The sequence below is a fragment of the Panicum virgatum genome, chromosome 9N (assembly GCF_016808335.1).
Source record: "Panicum virgatum strain AP13 chromosome 9N, P.virgatum_v5, whole genome shotgun sequence".
NCBI lineage: Eukaryota > Viridiplantae > Streptophyta > Magnoliopsida > Poales > Poaceae > Panicum > Panicum virgatum.
The window spans coordinates 69,221,258-69,239,989 of NC_053153.1; the positions used below are offsets into that span (position 1 = coordinate 69,221,258).

At 45.2% G+C, this 18,732-nt stretch overlaps 5 protein-coding genes and 1 long non-coding RNA gene across 12 annotated transcripts; 3 read left to right on the plus strand and 3 right to left on the minus strand.

The window, feature by feature from the left end:
• Nucleotides 1-1,104: 1,104 nt before the first annotated feature.
• LOC120692361 (histone H2A) lies at nucleotides 1,105-1,944 on the plus strand. The gene is made up of 2 exons (XM_039975633.1): nucleotides 1,105-1,412; nucleotides 1,515-1,944. Exons 1-2 carry the CDS (start codon nucleotides 1,188-1,190, stop codon nucleotides 1,767-1,769), a joined length of 480 nt encoding a protein of 159 aa, XP_039831567.1. The 5' UTR covers nucleotides 1,105-1,187; the 3' UTR covers nucleotides 1,770-1,944.
• A 2,042-nt stretch (nucleotides 1,945-3,986) lies between these two features.
• Nucleotides 3,987-7,235, minus strand: LOC120687719 (glycine-rich RNA-binding protein 4, mitochondrial-like). Of its 3 annotated transcripts, none has more exons than XM_039969746.1 (5): nucleotides 6,933-7,234; nucleotides 6,532-6,674; nucleotides 5,717-5,785; nucleotides 5,440-5,546; nucleotides 3,987-4,239 (listed from the first exon to the last, which is right to left on the minus strand). In XM_039969746.1, the coding sequence occupies exons 2-5, from the start codon at nucleotides 6,614-6,616 to the stop codon at nucleotides 4,183-4,185; spliced, it is 318 nt and encodes a 105-aa protein (XP_039825680.1). In that variant the 5' UTR covers nucleotides 6,617-6,674; nucleotides 6,933-7,234; the 3' UTR covers nucleotides 3,987-4,182. The 3 variants fall into 3 exon arrangements, with proteins under 3 accessions (XP_039825680.1, XP_039825682.1, XP_039825681.1); XM_039969748.1 differs by having other exon boundaries at nucleotides 3,989-4,239; nucleotides 6,532-6,633; nucleotides 6,933-7,235; XM_039969747.1 differs by having other exon boundaries at nucleotides 3,989-4,239; nucleotides 6,532-6,662; nucleotides 6,933-7,235.
• Nucleotides 7,236-9,428: 2,193 nt separating this feature from the next.
• On the minus strand, nucleotides 9,429-10,198 carry LOC120687718 (histone H2B.1). The gene has a single exon (XM_039969745.1). The coding sequence runs from the start codon at nucleotides 10,086-10,088 to the stop codon at nucleotides 9,648-9,650; it is 441 nt and encodes a 146-aa protein (XP_039825679.1). The 5' UTR covers nucleotides 10,089-10,198; the 3' UTR covers nucleotides 9,429-9,647.
• Nucleotides 10,199-10,710: 512 nt separating this feature from the next.
• Nucleotides 10,711-11,681, plus strand: LOC120687717 (ATP synthase subunit b', chloroplastic-like). The gene has a single exon (XM_039969744.1). It carries the CDS (start codon nucleotides 10,874-10,876, stop codon nucleotides 11,504-11,506), a length of 633 nt encoding a protein of 210 aa, XP_039825678.1. The 5' UTR covers nucleotides 10,711-10,873; the 3' UTR covers nucleotides 11,507-11,681.
• Nucleotides 11,682-13,565: 1,884 nt separating this feature from the next.
• On the minus strand, nucleotides 13,566-15,032 carry LOC120693260. 3 transcript variants are annotated; one of them, XR_005682942.1, is made up of 6 exons: nucleotides 14,885-15,030; nucleotides 14,685-14,734; nucleotides 14,271-14,344; nucleotides 14,110-14,193; nucleotides 13,831-13,912; nucleotides 13,566-13,753 (listed from the first exon to the last, which is right to left on the minus strand). It is a non-coding gene; the product is annotated as an uncharacterized LOC120693260 (long non-coding RNA). The 3 variants fall into 3 exon arrangements; XR_005682941.1 differs by having other exon boundaries at nucleotides 14,689-14,734; nucleotides 14,885-15,029; XR_005682940.1 differs by lacking the exon at nucleotides 14,685-14,734 and having other exon boundaries at nucleotides 14,885-15,032.
• A 1,702-nt stretch (nucleotides 15,033-16,734) lies between these two features.
• Nucleotides 16,735-18,173, plus strand: LOC120691744 (organelle RRM domain-containing protein 2, mitochondrial-like). Of its 3 annotated transcripts, none has more exons than XM_039974920.1 (3): nucleotides 16,735-17,065; nucleotides 17,557-17,625; nucleotides 17,715-18,173. In XM_039974920.1, the coding sequence occupies exons 1-3, from the start codon at nucleotides 16,858-16,860 to the stop codon at nucleotides 17,948-17,950; spliced, it is 513 nt and encodes a 170-aa protein (XP_039830854.1). In that variant the 5' UTR covers nucleotides 16,735-16,857; the 3' UTR covers nucleotides 17,951-18,173. The 3 variants fall into 3 exon arrangements, 2 of the variants coding, with proteins under 2 accessions (XP_039830854.1, XP_039830855.1); XM_039974921.1 differs by having other exon boundaries at nucleotides 17,578-17,625; XR_005682371.1 differs by having other exon boundaries at nucleotides 16,746-17,065; nucleotides 17,567-17,625.
• Nucleotides 18,174-18,732: the final 559 nt, after the last annotated feature.

Below are 18,732 nucleotides of genomic sequence, written 5' to 3' on the forward strand. Positions count from 1 at the left end.
GATGGTTTTGTAGAAGAGGTTTGGTCTATGTAGATAAATCTTAATATGTTAGAGGGTTATGTACATTTATTCCTATTCGAAACAATACCATAAGAGAAATTCCTCTTTGGCACGTAAGCGCCCAGTCACACGAGACACCCAATACAATAGTCCTACCTTTTTTGTTCTATGCGCACACCCACCCTCATGCTCTGGGTCCACACGACCTCGACAGAGATGTCATAGTCCTATTTATTCCCTTGCTCACGCGTCTCTCTGCGGAACAGCACTATACATCAGATCTGAGTCCACCCGCTAAGCCTTCTTGGGGGATTTGGCCACCTTCTTCAGCAACTTGGCCTCCTTGCCGCCACTGCTTGATGTCTTCTCTACTGTCTTCTTAGGCTGCAATACCCGAGTGATGTTGGGAAGGATGCCGTCACGAGTGATTATGCCGCATGGGAGCAGCCCTCCGAGCTCCTCATCATTGCGGATTGTCAGGAACATGTGTTGGGGGCAAATTTGTTGTATGCAAGTGTAGCCGCATGTTAGCGTTATTGTCTCTCCTTTTATGCTTGATTATTTCTTTTGCCAAATCTTCTTTTCTGCATTTTCTTACAAAAATATTTTCGGTGTTCAAAATTTTGATAGTCTCTCTCTCTCCCACCTTTCTCCCTAGATTTTTCTATTTTCTTCAAAAAAAAAAATTGTATGATTTTTTCGAGTGCTTCAAAACTTGTATGTAACTTATTTTCTTCCAAACTTTCACTGGTAGTAGGAGCAAACAAAAATCTTGAATCTTTCGGATTCAGTTCAGACTTGTCTGGCTCTTCACTAATTCCTATTTTTAGCTGCTAAAAATTTTCACCGGCTAGCTGGCGCGTGTTGCCGAAAATCCCTATTCCCGTGGGCGGGAGACTGGAGGCACAATTTTTCGGCGCTCCCGAAATCTGCTCGCACCTGATTGGCGGAGCCACCCCTCCCACGGATCGCGCTCCGTTAGCTCCATCGCGGCCGTCGGACAGCCTCCAGATCTGACCGTTCGTTGCCCCCGCACGCGGATCGACGGGCCCACCTCTTCCTCCATCGCGCCGTTTAAATACCCGGCATCGCCTTCCATTCTAGGTCACCTTGCAATCTCGCATTCCTCCGATCTCTCGAGCCTTTCTTCCTCGTCCCGAGAAGCCCCACGAAGAGCAGCGGCGGCAATGGACTCCACCGGCACCGGAGCTGGCGGCAAGGTGAAGAAGGGAGCAGCTGGGCGCAAGACCGGCGGGCCGAGGAAGAAGGCGGTGTCGAGGTCCGTGAAGGCCGGGCTCCAGTTCCCCGTCGGCCGTATCGGGCGCTACCTCAAGAAGGGCCGCTACGCGCAGCGCGTCGGCACTGGCGCCCCCGTCTACCTCGCCGCCGTCCTCGAGTATCTCGCCGCTGAGGTAAACGGCAGTCCAATCTGCTGTCGAAATGAAGTCATCTGTTTAGCAATGGCGTATTAATTTCACGGTGCTGATGCGCTTTTTGTTTCCATGTGTGACCAGGTTCTGGAGCTCGCCGGCAACGCGGCCAGGGACAACAAGAAGACCCGCATCATCCCCCGCCACGTGCTCCTGGCGATCCGCAACGACGAGGAGCTCGGGAAGCTGCTCTCCGGCGTCACCATCGCCCACGGCGGCGTTCTCCCCAACATCAACCCGGTCCTGCTGCCCAAGAAGACGGCGGAGAAGGCGTCCAGCGGCGGCAGCAAGGAGGCCAAGTCGCCCAAGAAGGCCGCCAAGTCCCCCAAGAAGGCATAGAGGGTGGGCTTAGATCCAATGTCTAGCGCCGTTTCGTGTTTTCATGTGATTGATGTTTAGGTTGTAGATGTGGAAAAGTTGTGGTCGGAGATGAACCAGTGGTGTCGTGACTTGTGATCTGTGGTTTTCAATGAAGAAATTACTGGTTAAACTTAACACGATGTGCCTGATTTCTCTTTTTTGCGCCATCCCCCCCCCCCCCCCCCCCCCCCCCTGTTTTGCAATGTTCATGTCATCATGTGGGGATTTTCAGTGGTCTACTACGATTTCCCTGAAATATTGTTGATTTAATTGATTCGGATTCAATTTTTGAAATTACTCATGAGGAAGTTCTTCTCAAGTCTTCGTAATTTTTTGCCTGTCCTTCACAATTTAATGCTGAAGTTTTGCCTAGATTTCAAGATTTCTCGTGGATTGAACCAACGCGTTTGGTTTGTAATTTGAGATATTTCTTTTTGGAAATTCGGATTTCGTGTGGCAGTTCGCAGTTGCTTGCTGTTGCTGTGGTTGGATATCTCGTGGTACTTGGAAACTTGGATTTCGGCGCGAAGTTTCCCGCTCTAGGCTGAATTTTCTACGGTGCTTTGGGCGGACAATTCAAGCCTCCGAAACTGAAATTTCGCACTGTTAACCGCAAAGTACCCCGCTCTAGGCTGAATTTAGCGTTGGTGCTCTGGGCGTGCAATTCACGTGTCTAAAACTGAAAGTAAGCCACAAGCTTATCACCGCACAAATCTTTGTTGAGATTTCCTTTGATGCACAAATCTAAACGATTTATTATATGATTACTATAATATATTTAACTATATTTCCTTTGCAGCCTTCAATTATTTAGCAAATCTTTGCAATCATTTCTACTCCATCCTATGAAAAGCGCAATCTTGCATTTGAACAAAAATCCCACAAAGAGTGCAATTCTAGAGATTGAATCTCAACTGATTATTTAATTAAGTGGTTAGATACCAAAACTAACCATATGTAAAAAAATGAGGGTATGAGAGTCTTTTCATGTCACCACTGTTCATGGGACGGAGGCAGTAATCTTTTAAAAAAATCTTTAGCAATCTTCTCTTAGCATGCTTTAATAAAGAATCTTTAGCAATATTGTCTTAGCAGGCTTTAATTAAGATATCTGTAGCAATATTGTCTTAGCATGCTTTCTTTAAGAAAATATGCAGAAACATTGTCTTAGCATGCTTTAATTACGAAAATATGAAAATATTTTCTCTTCTTGGCGTTTAATTATGAAAATCTTAGTAATCTTCTCTTCTTTCTCGGCCTTTATCAAGAAAATCTTTAATAACCTTATTTTGTTTGTAGGAGTTGATTGCAAATAAATTTTCAGACCTTTGCACATGCCCAAAGTTGCAAAACATTTCTTGGCCAACAGAAAACAATGCACGATAGTTTATCAGCTAATCTGGTAGCAGCGTGTCGAAAAATAAGTAAAAAGCTCAACTTCTATTTACACGCTTACAAGTTAACCTGAAGACACTTCCGAGTACCAGGTTAAGACAGACGAACATATTCTTTCCAAAAAAAAAAAGACACGATCACACGAATAGACATGTTAAGCAGACCAGGTTATGTAACAACTAACAAATATGATTGTTCATGAACCAAAACAAGCTCCAACAAAAATCTAAAAACGAGAAGTAGTAAATCCGCGGGAAGATAAGCTTAGGTAAAACTCAGTTTCAGCAAAAAATTATTGCAGAAATCTACGCCAGCTACAAGATTTTTTTTAATAATCCAGCGAGCTACTGTATGATCTGTATAATGCCTTCAAAAATTTTCTCTTTGCAGGCTTCAATTAATAAAATCTTTAGCTATCTTCTCTTAGCAGGCTTTAATTAAAGATAATTCTTAGCTGTATTCTCTTAGCAGGTCTTAATTAAGAAAATCTTCTACAATACTATTTTAGCAGGTCTTAATTAAGATGCACTCTGCCATGGGATCTATTCCTCTCGCATATTCGAGGAATAGATTTCCCGAGTATTTCCTTAGCAGCAAAATCTTCAACCATCTTCTCTTCTCAGTCTTTAGTGACAAACTTCTGTGAATCAAACGTTTTCGTTGCCAAAACATTTCTTACCCAGGCCAACAGAAAATGCCTCATAACTTTTCTACTGCCGTGGTAGTAAAGATCAAGAAATAAAAAGCTAAAAACATCAACTTCTGCATACATGTTTAAACCAACAATCGCGAGATCAGGCATATGACAATCTGAAGATGCTTCTTATTTTCAAGGTTAAATGTTTCAGGTTAAGACACGAACAAACAAGTTGAAGCACACCAGCTTCAGTAATACTTTGGGAATATAAGCTTTACGAATCAATCTTGTGGGTGAAAGCCAAAAGCCTAGAACCGCTAGAGAAGAAAATGGTCCATCTTAAGCAATGGAGGGGGTCTTCTACTTGCTTTTGGGTCCCTTGGCCATCTCCACAAAAATCAATCTTCCGCGTAGTATCTGTTAAGACAATAATTTGGAGAAAGTTGAAGCTTATATATGTAAATAATATAATGTAAACATGAAAAACTGATACTAATTCACATCTAGTTCAGGAAATGAAGCCTGTGCATATTTTTCATTTTATAATTTATTCAGTTATTGGAACTAAAAGTCAGGGATCAACACATGATCTTGAAGCAGGAGTATTGATGCTGGAGTTCCAGCACGTTCACAAGTTGAAAAATCTATGGATACGAACACAACAACTGGAGTTTTATTTTTGTCAAGAACATAATGCCAAAAGACAATTGCATTAAAGAACCAATAAAGATGGAAATTGACATTAAACTATGTTGCAGATGGCTTCCTGTTGGAAGCTAATAATTTCAAGCTAGGTAGTGATTTCGTGAAAAGTTAGAAAAATTGCAGAAAGAAAGTGCAACGAACTTATTTACAATGGGACAATAACCATGGCCATGTGATTTTCAGTCCATCTGCAAAAAAAAGTTCAAACATGTATTTTGCCTACATAAAGAATGTATCATGGTTATCTGCAACCGTCCTACCTAGTAGCCCAAGATAGTTCTACCGATTGCTAAAATGCCTTAAGAAGGGGGCAATTTTCTGAATGCAATACATTTATATCACCAAGAAAAAACTGTGCTGTTTACATAAATTATCTATATTCTAGATCGCCTTATCAATGACAAGCAGCAAGATACAAAGAAATGCTAAATCGAAGAGTCGCTACCTAAGGTTCTTCAAGAAAAGAAGTCATACCTTAGGAAGTGAAATACATAAAATGCATTAACTCAATCCAATCATCCAAAACAGGTGTTTTCACAAAGCAATGCATCCCAGCAGAATTTAAGATTAAGCTAGGAAATGCTCTTTTACATAAAGGGCAGATGTAATAACTTCAATTGTTCTGAAAAAATGTATAATAATTAAGACATTCAGGACGTGCGAATCACAAATACGTTAAATATTTGTGAAATAAGAGTACGTATAGAAAAAGTGAAAATACGAACTTTTGCAATGGTTCAGCTGAAAAGAAATGACATCAGATAAATATGCTGTCAAGAATTTTCTTCAGTATCATGTCAAATAAATGACAAGTAAACAACTACAGCTAACAATTTGTAGACATCACAACTTATTAGCATCAGTTAATCACGTTTTTAGTGGAAACAAGTGCACAGAGCAGAATGCACATACCCTTCCATCCATTGCCTTAACAGCTTTCTCCGCCTCTGCCTGCGATGAATATTTGACAAAACCAAATCCTTTCATCCTTCCAGTTTGGCAATCTCTCATAAGTCGGGCTGCACTTGATAAGATCCCAAAAGCGACATCAAACTGAAATACTGCTATTTTGATTCAACTAACATACTGTCACAAACCAAACACCAATTTTCATTGAGAAATAATTATAAAGATTGACTGCAAGTCGAAAAGATATTGAGGCAGGTCTACAATAGCACAGATAATGTACCTTCCTTTACATTGCCAAATGTTGAAAAGACATTATTGAGCTCTTCCTCTGTTGTATAAAAAGATAATCCTGAAAACACAATAAAAATGAGTAAATACTGCATGCCACAACCACACTACACTAATAGCAAACAACATTAGACAAAACAAAACTTGGTAAGAGATTGGGATGGATGTTCACGACAAAGGGGAGACATATTGGATAGATTTACAGCAGCTTTACAATATAATGTTTCTACTTTGGAATGATGGTCCATGCCTTCATGATAACCAATGGAGGTGAAAATGACAATCCACCACAAATCCTCCAAGACGAAGACACTAAAGTGCCAGAATTAACCAAATTGCTGTTTAACAACTAGATGTACTGATACACCAAATTGATTGGCAATTGTTATGGCCAACTATTGGAGGAACTAGGCAGTGATCGTGCTAACACAAGAATACAAGATGGAGAAAGGCACAACAACCCATCCTAGAAATCACCCTACCCACTCTCTTGCAAAGGAATGAAATTCATGTAGCACCAGATACGCATTGCAAACCCAACATCCTCGCAAGCAAAGCTGATATTCGCAAGAGAAAAATGCCAAAAGCCTAGACCACCAAGGCACCAACCAGTGCTACCCTCCGCCCAAAACATTAAAAGTCACAAGTCCGCATTAACTTGCTAGAGAAATTTCGATATTTGACACTCAATCCGCACGCCTACCAGTACCCTACAACTACACAGTCACAAGGTCTGGAACAATTCCAATCATCAAGGTGAATCACCCGACTGTAGAAACAAGCAAGAATCGGTCAAGATTTACTTACTGCTCACAAATATCTCCGTGCTGAAGCACCTCATGCCCAGAACCTGAGAGGACAAACCCATCAGCCTCCCACCTCGCATCATCATTGGGATGACCTCCACTGCTGTCCAGTGGCAGAACCAGCATTCAAACCTGGTGTCAGTCCTGACCAAAATTTTCAACATGTAATTCGGTATAATCCAATACACAATACGGTAAGTACAAAATATGCATACAAACATAAATTAACTAAAACCACGGTACACATAGCACAAATATTTTTAGAAACTTGCATACATTACAATAAATAGGTCTAAGATAAGGTTTTACAACTCTTCGTGCTCTCTCAAGTCCCAACACTAGCAGTAATAGATAATATCTAATTTACAATAAATTGAAAAGAGAGGTGAAATTAGAGCTCACCACTGAATGAGATGAGAGATACGATGACGGCGAACCGCCCGGCGCCGTGGCTTTAGCGATTTTTGGCCAAAACCCTAGCTCCGGCCGTCCGGCGGCTGCTTGGCATTCCGAGGCGAGGCCGCGAAGGAGAGCAGGGAGCAGGGCAGCAGCGACCGACGAGGGCGGAAGAGGTGCAGGCCAGCAGAAAGGGGCCGCGGAGGTCGGAGGGCGACCGCGGGGCGGCGGCGCCGGCGCTTTAGCGCTTGGGAAGAGGAGGTGCGATGAGCCCCTGTCTGCGCCGACTGCGCGTGTTGTTCGGTGGCAATTTCTGACGGAGACCTATCCTGTCTAATCAAGCTTATGGTATAATTACCGTGCAATTCAACTAAAAAAAGTCTCAAAAAATTCTGAAAAAAATTTTGAATGTGCATCTCAACCTACTTCATCTATATATAAAATTTCAGGGTCAAATTCGTCCTCCTCTGGAAGTTAGAAAAAAACAAATTTTCTGACAAAAGTAATAATTCAAATGCAACCTAAATTTGTCTTTTTTTAACTTCCAGAGGAGGACGAATTTGACCCTGAAATTTTATATATAGATGAAGTAGATTGAGATGCACATTCAAGATTTTTTTCAGAATTTTTTGAAACTTTTTTTAGTTGAATTGCACGGTGATTACACCATAAGCTTGATTGCACAGGATATGTCTCCATTTCTGACCCTGATGATAACGGTTCGGGAATTCCCCCCATTCCGTTTGTTTCCATTTCTTGGGCTTGGCCCTTGCTCTCTCAACCAGGGCCCATTTGCACTATACGGGCTCGATGGGGAGTGGTGAGGATTCTGGGCTAACGTGCGGTGCCACGGAGAGTAGGGAAGAATTTCGGCCCAGGAACCCAAAGCTCAGGAGGGGCTCGGAATGGCACGGGCCTTTTCCGAAGCACAAAACTGGACGGGGGAATATCGGGAATGCACTTCGGCATATATGTTTACAACAGCAATCACGAGATTAGGCATATGACATAATCTTAAGACGCCTCTTATGTTCCAGGTTAAATGTTTCAGATTAAGACACGAACAAACAAGTAGAAGCACCAAGCTTCAGTAACAAATGCGATTGCTCATGAACCAAATCTGAAAACAGAGAGCAGTAATACTTTGGGAAGATAAGCTTTGCGAATCAATCTTGTCGGTGAAAGCCAAAAGCCTAGAACTGCTAGAGAAGAAAATGGTCAATCTTAACCAATGGAGGTGTCTCCTACTCGCTTTTGGGTCCCCTGGCCATCTCCACAAAAATCAATCTTCCGCGTAGTATCTGTTAAGACAATAATTTAGTGATAATTGAAGATTACATATCCAAATAATGTAAACATGAAAAGTTGATACTAATTCACATCTAGTTCAGGAAATGAAGCCTGTGCATGTTTTTCACTTTATAATTTATTCAGTCACTGAAGCTGAAATTCAGGGATCAACACATGATTTTGAAGCAGGAGTATTGATGCTGGAGTTCCACAACGTCCACAAGTTGAAAAATCTATGGATATGAACACAAAAATTCAAGCTTTTTTGTCAAGAAAATAATGCCAAAATACAATTGCATTAAAGAACCAATAAAGCTGCAAACTGACATTAAACTATGTTGCAGATGGCTTCCATCGCCTATTGGAAACTAATAATTTCAAGCTACCTGCTGGGTTGTGATTTCGTGAAAAGTTAGAAAACACTGCAAGAATTGCAGAAAGAAAGTGCAATGAACCTATTTACAAGGGGACAAATAACCATGGCCATGTGATTTTCTGTCCATCTGCAAAAAAAAAAGTGCCAGAAATTGTAGATGAAGACACTGATGATGGTGAAAAATGACAGCCCACCACACATCCTCCAAGATGAAGACACTGAAGTGCCAGAATTAACCAAATTGCTGTTTAAGCCCTAGATGTGCTGATACACCAAATTTATTGGCAATTGTTATGGCCATCTATTGGAGGAACTAGGCAGTGATCGTGCTAACATAAGAATACAAGATGGAGAAAGGTACAACAACCCATCTTAGAAGTCCTCCTCACTCTATGCAAAGGAACCATATTCTGGTAGCACCTGATACTCGATGCAAACCAAACATCCTCGCAATCAAAGCTGATGTCCGCATGAAAAAAATTGTCAAAAGCCTAGACTACCAAGGCACCAACCAGTGCTACTCTCGGCGGCTCTCCCAAACCATTAAAAATCACAAGTCCACATTAACTTGCTAGCACACTGTGTGAATCATACCTTACAACCACGCAGTCACAAGGTCTGGAACAAATCCAACCATCAAGGTGAATCACCCGACCGGAGAAACAAGCAACAATCGATCGAGATTTTACTTACTACTCACAAACATCTCTGTGCTGAAGCACCTCATGCTCAGCACCAGAGAGGACAATCCCATCAGCCTCCCACCAAACATCATCAGGATGACCTCCACCGCCGTCTCCAAGCCCTAGATCCCCAAAATTCCCAGCGCAGAAGAATAAAAGTGCAAGCGGCGAGGGCTCCACACCCATTACCTTAAATCCAAGACGTTCATCACAACCTGGCATGATTTACAAAGCAGGCAAGCCAGCTAGTACTAGCTAAACATTTTCACAGCAGATACTACATCATGAGTACCAGAGGAAGGAAGGGGGGAACACAACGAAGAAGCCTAGAAGTGGCGGAGACCTAACAAATCCGTGGATGTCGCGGTTCGTTCAGTTGCTGGTGAATTTGGTGACGGCCTTGGTGCCCTCGGAGACGGCGTGCTTGGCGAGCTCGCCAGGGAGGACGAGGCGCACGGAGGTCTGGATCTCGCGGGAGGTGATGGTGGGCTTCTTGTTGTAGCGGGCGAGGCGGGCGGCCTCCTGCGCCAGCTTCTCGAAGATATCGTTGATGAAGGAGTTCATGATGGACATGGCCTTGGAGGAGATGCCGATGTCCGGGTGCACCTGCTTGAGCACCTTGAAGATGTAGATTTTGTAGGTCTCCACGCTCTTCTTGGCCTTCTTCTTCCCCTTCTTCTCGCCGGCGGTCTTGGAGGCGGGGAGGCGCTTCTCCGCCTTTGGCTTCTTCCCCGCGGGCGTCTTCTCCGCCTTCTCGGCCTTCTCCTCCGCCGGCTTCTTCTCGGCGGGCTTCTTCTCGGCCTTTGGCGCCATCGGGTCGGAGCCTCGGAGGGTCGGGGGTCACCGCTTCGCGGGGTCGAGGGAAATGGGGGGCGATTCGGCTAGTGTCGGGGGAAGCTTTTCTTGGCGTGTAGTGGGGGAAAGGGGAAGGGGAATTAATATATAGATGGCCGCCGCGCGAGGTGATTGGTCAAGAGGGGTGGGATGCGGATCGATGAGGTGGCGTAAGCCATAGACGTTGGATTTTTTGGGAGCGGGAGGACGGATGGTGGAGAGTGCATCTTATTTTCCGCGGGTAGTGACGCACCGACGTAATAGATGGGCGCCTCTGCGCGTGTTTTTCCGGTGGAAAATTTCAGACCCTGATGATAACAGTTCGGGAATTTCGCCCCATTCCGTTTGTTTTCATTTCTTGGGCTTGGCGCTTGCTCTCTCAACCAGGGCCCATTTGCACTATACGGGCTCGATGGAGTGGTGAGGATTCTGAGCCAACGTGCGGCGCCATGGAGAGTAGGGAAGAATTTCAGCCCAGGAAACATCCCGGACCCAAAGCGGGCGGGAAACTACTAGCCCAGAAGGGGCTCGGAATGACACGGGCCTTCTCCGAAGCACAAAACTGACTGGACGGGAATATCGGGAAGGAACGTGGTAGCGAAGCGTGCATCGGCATCGTGTGGCCGCCGTTCGTCGGGGCACGGCAACCCAAGCCGTTCGGATAGATAGCCGGTGGCCCGCCTCCCCTCTTCCTACCGCACCACCACCACCACTGAACTAGCCGCCGCCGCACTTCCACCCCCAACTCTCCCCGCCTCGCACCCATGGCGACGGCCCTGATGGCTGCGGCCACCACCTCATGCTCCCCGCGCCGCGCGGCGCCGCTCCTGAAGCCGGTGGCCTCCTCCTCGTCTAGCTCGGCGCGGCCGCGACGGCCCTCGGCGCAGCAGCTCCCGCGGCTGCTGGCGACGGCGACGGCGGCGGTGGCGGCCGCGCCGCTCCCGGCGCTGGCGGAGCAGATGGAGAAGGCGGCGCTCTTCGACTTCAACCTGACGCTCCCGGCGATCGCGATCGAGTTCCTGCTGCTCATGGTCGCGCTGGACAAGCTCTACTTCACGCCGCTCGGCAAGTTCATGGACGAGCGGGACGCCAAGATCCGCGGCGAGCTAGGAGACGTCAAGGACGCCTCCGAGGAGGTGAAGCAGCTGGAGGAGCAGGCCGCCGCCATCCTGAAGGCCGCGCGCGCCGAGATCGCCGCGGCGCTCAACAAGATGAAGAAGGAGACCACCGCGGAGCTGGAGGCCAAGCTGGACGAGGGCCGCCGCCGCGTGGAGGCCGAGCTCGTCGAGGCGCTCGCCAACCTCGAGTCCCAGAAGGAGGAGGCCGTCAAGGCGCTCGACGCGCAGATCGCCTCGCTCAGCGACGAGATCGTCAAGAAGGTGCTCCCATCCGCGTGAGCGAATCAAAACAGCGAGCCGGCCGGCCGGCCTTCTTCCTTGCTTAGCTTCTGATCTGTGTGTATACGCTTGTTGGGCTGCCGTCCATTGCCGGCCCTGCTTTATCCTATGATGTGTGTAATTGCATCAACATTTTGTGGCAAGTATAAATGAATCAATCATATTTCTGAAGAAATTTGGGTGGTTTAGATTCTACAGTCGCTTATAAAATGTTTGGGATTATTGGCGACTTGCACTGAGGTTGTTCTGTAAAAGTTGCCTGAATCTTTCACGCTTCTTGTGTGATCCTGGTTCGAGTCAGGCGAAAGGGAATGTTTACTGTTCTTTAGGTCAATCGCCAAGGCGTTCTCAAATCACAATCAAGTTTAGTATGGAGCCATCTGAATCATCATGCCTCACGTCTTGTTTGCTTTAGCCTTTTTACCCTTTAGACACCATACAAGCGTAAAAGGCGCCTGAAACATTTAGGACCTGTATACAAGGAAACACCGCGAACTGTGTTTCTGCCAAAAGAGAGAATAAAAATCCGACAAAAACGAAGTATTCTGATATGCGATTTCTTCGAATAAAAATTCAATATCAAAGTGAGCGTAGTTAAGCTGTTAAGGTTTCTTGTGATATGTTCACTAGTGCATGACACGTGCTATCGCGCGCGATCATGGGGGTATTGTATCAATTTTTTTAATTTTTATTCTAAAAAAATTAATTTTTTCCTTCAGCGTTTATTGGTATCTGATTGTATACAGGGATGTAAGGTAATAACTGTAACCGAATGAAGTTTATTAATGTAATAAACTGTGAATGAACATTAGTGCCGTTGGTCAGTGATTCAATCCATTCGTATAGACATTGGCTATAACCCATGTGCAAAAGCATGAATTCGGTCTCTTAGGGTGGGCTGGTTTATTGGGCCTGTCCTATAAGGACCCCATCAACAGACTTGGCAGAAATGGAGTCAACGAGGCCAAGGCTAGCGCTTAAATGTTACTTAGTAATATTAACTGTGTGGTAATAGATGCTAAAAAAAACCTGTGTCGTAATAAGGACGGAGGGTGAAAAGGAAATGTCAATGTGAAGTAGGAGCTGATAGGCAGTGTTTTCTCGATTGGCATGCTTTCTGAACGGACCTAACATCATTAGGATAAGTAGCTGATAGCATTAGGGATGAAAACGGTCGGAAACGATCGGCGAAAGACTCCACCATTTTCACTTTCATATTTTTTTCATCGAAAACGAAAACAGTACGGTATTTTCGAAAACAAAAACGACGTCGGTATTCCGGTAATTTCGAAAACAGAAATATACGGTCGAGAACACATCGATAACGGTCGAAACCCATCAAAACGATATTTAAAAAACGATAAACATATCAAACAATAGAGCATAACATTAACTATATAACTTGACACATTTCACATGCAAGTAGTGAAAATTCGATTAAGATATTAATCCAAATATCGAACCAATCTGTGATAACTGACACATAGTAACATGCACGATAGTATGGCACAAAGTTGCACACAACATAAATGGCATAGTCATATATGATCATTAACCAAATTAAAATAGAGACTTAAGACTAGCATGCCATTAAAAATAGTGCTAGTGCAGGGCCGCAGGCTGCCTATGCCTACAGCTGAACCTCCGCGAGCTATTGGGGCGGGAAAGCATGTGTTGAACTGAGCTTCAAATACGGTAATACAGGCGGTAAATTACCAGATAAATATGGTAATTTTCGAAAATGGTCGGTAGAAGCTGAAATCGGATAAAATTACCATTTTCGTTTCCGTATTTTCGGTAGCCGTTTTCATTTTCGTTTACACCAGAATCTCGAAAACGGTTCCCGGTAATCGAAAATTTTCGTTTTCGTTTTCAACCCTAGATAGCATAATTTTTTCATTTTTTAGACCAGCATACAAAGACATAAGTTCTACCCCCTCTGTTCCAAAATATAGGTCGTTTTGACTTTTCTAGATTCATATATTTTGCTATGTACATAGACATATGTTCATATGAATCTAAAAAAGCCGAAACGACCTACATTTTGGAACGGAGGGAGTAGATAGCAAATTACAATACTCAATATTACACATTAGTTGTCCATAGATAAGTTTTGAATAACTGAATACTAAGTAGGTGGATGCTTCATATTGGTAGGTTGTTCAGCTACTTTAGAGTATGGCTGGTAGTAGCGGTAGATGCTTGACAAAATGATGGCCACATCCTCATTCTATCATGTAGGAGGGTCTGCAGCTGAAATAATTCTGAAAATGCAATCGTAGAGCAAAGTTGGGGAAAAGGAAATCTAAATATTGATTAATCACCTTGTAGGATTGACCACCAATGTAGTCATTTCTCTGCGCTGAAGAATTGAAGCTGGTGTGAGTTGTCCTTCTGGTAGTATTTCTATTTGCACATGTCAGATCAGGAATGGCTTAAATGTCTTGTAAAGGGAAAGTGGTGTATGAAAACAATAAACTACCAAATCAGAAGGTGAAAAAGTGAGGCAGCATGAGGGAGAGGTGGGAAAAGGCGCACGTGCAACAGGTCATTGAGGTGATTTCATTCTCACTTATACTGGGTTTGACCTGAGTATCACTAACCTGTATTATGCTTCCAGGCTATACAGACGTAAGAGCATATCCTTCACAGAATGACATTTAACATTGTTCCAAATAAACTTTGAACTACAAAGAGGAACTGACAGCAGTAAAGAAATGTATCAGCTAATAAAAGTAGAGATCAGCTTAGGAACCAAGCATACCAGGACTCGTGAGCCGGCCGAAATTTGAAAATACAAAGCCTGATGACCTCGGTGCGTGCAACCAGTTTTAAGACCTGCCCAAGCACATAATAGTTGTAATCCATATAGTATCCGGAAAGGGTGGCCATGATATATGATTTCATCGTCATAAACTCTGTAATGTTCAGTGGAATGAGTGTGCCAGTGACACTATGTAAGGTTCCATACACAAACTTCGCGAAGCGAGTTAAGATACCATGGTGATGAACATAGTTCTTTCTACCACACTTTAGATTCTTTCTATTATATTATCTTGAATCTACATAGAATCAATTAGTAGATTGAAATAGTAGTCTAATTCAACTGCTTTTTTCACCGCATCCCCAGAGGGGGAGAAAAATAATACGCGAATAGAATATAGTAAAAGAAAAAAACCTACGAATCTTTCATGCTTAAAAATGGCGCGAGATGCTTCAATCGAGATCCTTCAAAAAAAGAACATAAATTTTTTTCTAAGAATAAGAAAATAGTGACAGTCCACAGTGCTGAAGTAAATTTAGTAATAGGACACAATTTAGATGTTCATGTGTTAATTAGAAGATGCATGCCGAAAATTGGAAAGAAAAGGGGCATACCAGGGCTGTGAAAGCTGGCCTGAAGCTGTGGTAAGCAAGGGTACAACAGCAAATGCAGAAGCAAAATCAAGGACCTTCAACGAAATAATAGCCCACCAGTTTGAGCTCTGATTGATCAAGCTGGCTAGCCATGTTTAATATTACATTATGCAATAGTCATATAAGGCAAAGCACTGCTACAATATTGAATATCAGACCTACACTCTTTGTTTGAGGTCAAACTTTTCAATACACTAATTCAGGAATTCCGAGATGTGTTAAGAACATTGCATTAGGCCTCCAAGTATACTCTGCATTTTTAATTCAAACACAAACTTTAAGTTGATGTTCCATACACTACTCCAAGTATGTACGGACTGCTTAGTTTAGTTCAGGAACATATTGAAGTCAGACAAGACTACATGGCATTTTCAAAACTAAATAATAACCATGCATATATATGAAAAAAGAATAGATGTGTCTTATAATATATGGTACTTCATTTTATTCTTCAAGTACAAAATACCGACATCAACCAAATCTGGCCATAGAACTCCCATGCCGCACGCGCCTGTGGGCCATCGCTCGCCTGTCCCTACCCTGCCCCTATTGGACACGCGCTGCTGGTGGACGGCCGCGGAACGGTGGCTCCTGGGGTCGGCGCTGGCTGGCGTCGTCGGCCTCGGGGCAACGGGTCTGGGGTCAGCCGCGGGGCGTCGCCTGCAGAGATGTAGGAAACAGGAGTAACGGGGGAGAGAAGGAACCAGAGATCCAGACTTGAGGGAGAGATGCAGATCCTTTGAGCGAGGGAGTCCGAGGTCCTTGGTTGCGATTTGAAGCAGAGGAGCACGGGGGAAAGGGCGATTCCGGCGACAATGGTGGCCATGGAGAGGCGACGCGGCCTCCTGGGATCGAGCCGCACTTGTAGAGTCCCGCAAGGCAGCTAGGTGTGCCCCGAGGCGGGCTGACCTCGTGCGCCGGCCGTTCAGACGCTCATCTACGACGAGCGCTCGGTAGCGAAAGCGGCTGGGCGAGGCTCCCCAAGGTGCGGCGCACCGGGGGGGGGGGGGGGGGGCGACAGGCGGAACGGCCGATGCGCGGAGACACGGCGGCACAGCGCGCGACCAGGAGCTCAATTCGGGCGGAGGACTTGAGGGAGAGGGTCGACGGCGGCTGGGCTTCCGCGGGGGAAGCTGCTCCGCCCGGCCGGAATCGCTGATTACGGCGGGGAATGGCTCGGCCGGCCCGGGAAATGGCAGCTCGAGGTGCGGGACGAGATGGGGAGGCTCCTGGAGCAAGTTGGCGCACATATGGCCGGCGGCAAGGAGACGAGAGGGAAGATAAGGGAAGGAAGCCGATGAAAAACCTCTAGAGTGAGTTGCCCGGTCATGAGCGGGGCGTCGTGCGTGAGCAATATGAACGCAGGACACTTCGTGTTGAAAAAGCAGGCAAGTTTTTGGATGGATGGAAACCTCTAGAGTGAGTTGCCGGTCATGAGCGGGGCGTCGTGCGTTAGCAATATGAACGCAGGACACTCCGTGTTGAAAAACCAGCGCCCGTGAGAGGATAACTGAGGTAGAATCACAACCCTCAGACGACGATCGAACGGGCACTTGATTTCGGGCCGACGTGGACAGCTTCCCTGTGCGTCGTGGGAACGAACTTTCATCTCTAGAAAAAATTTGGGTTCCAAGTAATAGGCACCATGGTTGACCAACAAACCAAGTAAACAGGGTGAATGAAGTATTTTGATCACAGGTTTCTCCGAAACTCGTGTTCTCGTGTGAAAAACATATACCACTGCACGGAACAGCCGAACAACAGGCAGGCTTTCACAAGCCCAAAGAGTGTGTAAAGAGGGGCGTGCTCTTCTAGTCTACTGTCTGGGCCGGACCAAACCCAACCCACGACCACGGCCACACCCGCACGAACCAAAACCAGAAGCAAGAAGGGGGCGGCGCCGCCGCCGCGGGGTTGGGTTTTAGCCGCCGGCGATGGCCCTCTCCACCTCCTCTTCCGCCCTGCTCCGCCGTCTCGCCAGCAGCTCCACCCGAGCCTCCTCCGTATTTCGCGCTACCTTTTGCTCCTCCTCTTCCGGCTCCGGCCCGTCGCACACCCCGCCTCCTCCGTCCTCCATATTCGGCGATGACGCAGAGGTTGCCAACGTGCCACCGCTCACCACCCCCAAGCTATTCGTCAGCGGTAACGTCTCTCCCCCCTTCCATCTCCCGCCTCGCCCGGCGCAATCCATTGTCTTTCGCACCGTAATTGTAAGTTTGCTTCAGGGAATACAATTTCACTGTAAATCGGGCCTGCTGAATACTTATGTGTGATGTGCATTTGTGATATTGCCCAAATTAGAGCTGCATGCACCTGGATACCTTTATGCTATGTTTGTACGAGCAATGCAATCCAGAACCCAAGATAACCAATGAGCCACATGGATGAATCACAGCGTTTAGACCTGTTACAGTTTGCATCCCGTCCTGCAGCTCCTGTGCTGTCAAATCCTATTGCACCTGTGCGTTTTTGTTGAATTCTTTTTTATCACTGTAAAAGTAGACTTGTTCCATTCAGATTGTAGTTTGCCACCATACTCAGTAAGCTGCTGCCAGTTTATTTTCACTTTTATGTTTCCCTAAAAATGAATTGCTGTTAGGCTCATAATCTCTGCTTGATTCTATTTGGCGGAGGCCTTTCAAGGCTAACAACAGATGAGAAGCTCCAGGGCGCGTTCGCCCCTTTTGGGAGGCTCCTTGAAGGTACAAAGCTTTCTTTCAAGTACTTGGTACAACTCTGTTCATCCTTTTCCTCACGCCTAATTGTAATGTGCTTTTATTACTTTGTGCAGCAAAAGTTGTGACGGATAGAGTCTCTGGGAGGTTAAAGGGTTTCGGTTTCGTGAGATATGCCACTATAGAAGAGGCTGAGAAAGCGTGGCAGGAGATGAACGCTAAGTTTCTGGATGGATGGGTCATCTTCGTCGACCCTGCCAAACCAAGGCAACCAAAGCCTGCTCCTCAGCAGGACACCCGTTCTTCACACGCTGGCTTCACGACGAACAAGACTGTAGGATGGTGTGGCTAATTGCATCAAGCTGTTGTTATATTGCACAACTTGGTTGAGGGTACTAGCAGAAACACCATAGAGTAGTTTGATTTGATATAGGCAATGGTGGGCTGGAGATACAATTTTCTTATTGGCGCAACATTTTTGTTCTATGATCGTCCTCGTTCACTTTTTCTAGTGCATGATTATGGGTCGCCGTCTGAGTTTTCCATTGCGAATGCAAAACTGATGATGCTATCTCTGTCGTCTATTTACATGGTTGCTTGTCCTGTTACCTGGTGAGAGCTTTCCCTGTTGCTGCAATTTATCAAAGACACCACAGATTTGGCTGATCTTCCTTAGGCCTCCTCCAAATATTGAGTCAACTGCTAGCTCGTAGCAATTAAGAGCAAGGCTAATGATCTAGCCAGCTGCTGGCTGCAAGAATCCTTGCAGCTCATCTTTCAGTCCACTTGTATAATGGTTTAGTTCTCCATCATTAATATATAACCCACTTGTCTATCTCACAAACTTTTCTGGTTCTTGTGTCGTCTATCTCACAAACTTTTCTGGTTCTTGTGTCGAAGCTAGCTGTAAGCTTACAGCCCACTTCTCTTCTCTCTCCTCCACCTCAGCATTCAATCTGCTTGTAGCCTACCATAATACTTGCTCTAAGAGATAGCATAAGAGATCACTTCTTTAATTCTCCAGCTCTTCGCACATATTGACATAACTACCAGCCTCACATATTTTATCTTTCCTCTCTTTCTCTCTCTTCCAACTAGACAAAATATTATATTTTACACCTATAATCTAGCTGA

Bases quoted from the DNA above. Each gene is read 5' to 3' on its own strand.
- LOC120692361 (XM_039975633.1), top strand. From the start codon at position 1,188: ATGGACTCCACCGGCACCGGAGCTGGCGGCAAGGTGAAGAAGGGAGCA. The intron at 1,413-1,514 runs GTAAACGGCAGT...ATGTGTGACCAG, and splicing joins TCGAGTATCTCGCCGCTGAG to GTTCTGGAGCTCGCCGGCAA.
- LOC120687719 (XM_039969746.1), bottom strand. From the start codon at position 6,616: ATGATGATGCGAGGTGGGAGGCTGATGGGTTTGTCCTCTCAGGTTCTG. The intron at 5,786-6,531 runs GTAAGTAAATCT...TTGTGTTTTCAG, and splicing joins CACGGAGATATTTGTGAGCA to GATTATCTTTTTATACAACA. The intron at 4,240-5,439 runs GTATGTGCATTC...TTGTCTTAACAG, and splicing joins TTAAGGCAATGGATGGAAGG to ATACTACGCGGAAGATTGAT.
- LOC120687718 (XM_039969745.1), bottom strand. From the start codon at position 10,088: ATGGCGCCAAAGGCCGAGAAGAAGCCCGCCGAGAAGAAGCCGGCGGAG.
- LOC120687717 (XM_039969744.1), top strand. From the start codon at position 10,874: ATGGCGACGGCCCTGATGGCTGCGGCCACCACCTCATGCTCCCCGCGC.
- LOC120691744 (XM_039974920.1), top strand. From the start codon at position 16,858: ATGGCCCTCTCCACCTCCTCTTCCGCCCTGCTCCGCCGTCTCGCCAGC. The intron at 17,066-17,556 runs GTAACGTCTCTC...TATTTGGCGGAG, and splicing joins CCCCAAGCTATTCGTCAGCG to GCCTTTCAAGGCTAACAACA. The intron at 17,626-17,714 runs GTACAAAGCTTT...TACTTTGTGCAG, and splicing joins TTTTGGGAGGCTCCTTGAAG to CAAAAGTTGTGACGGATAGA.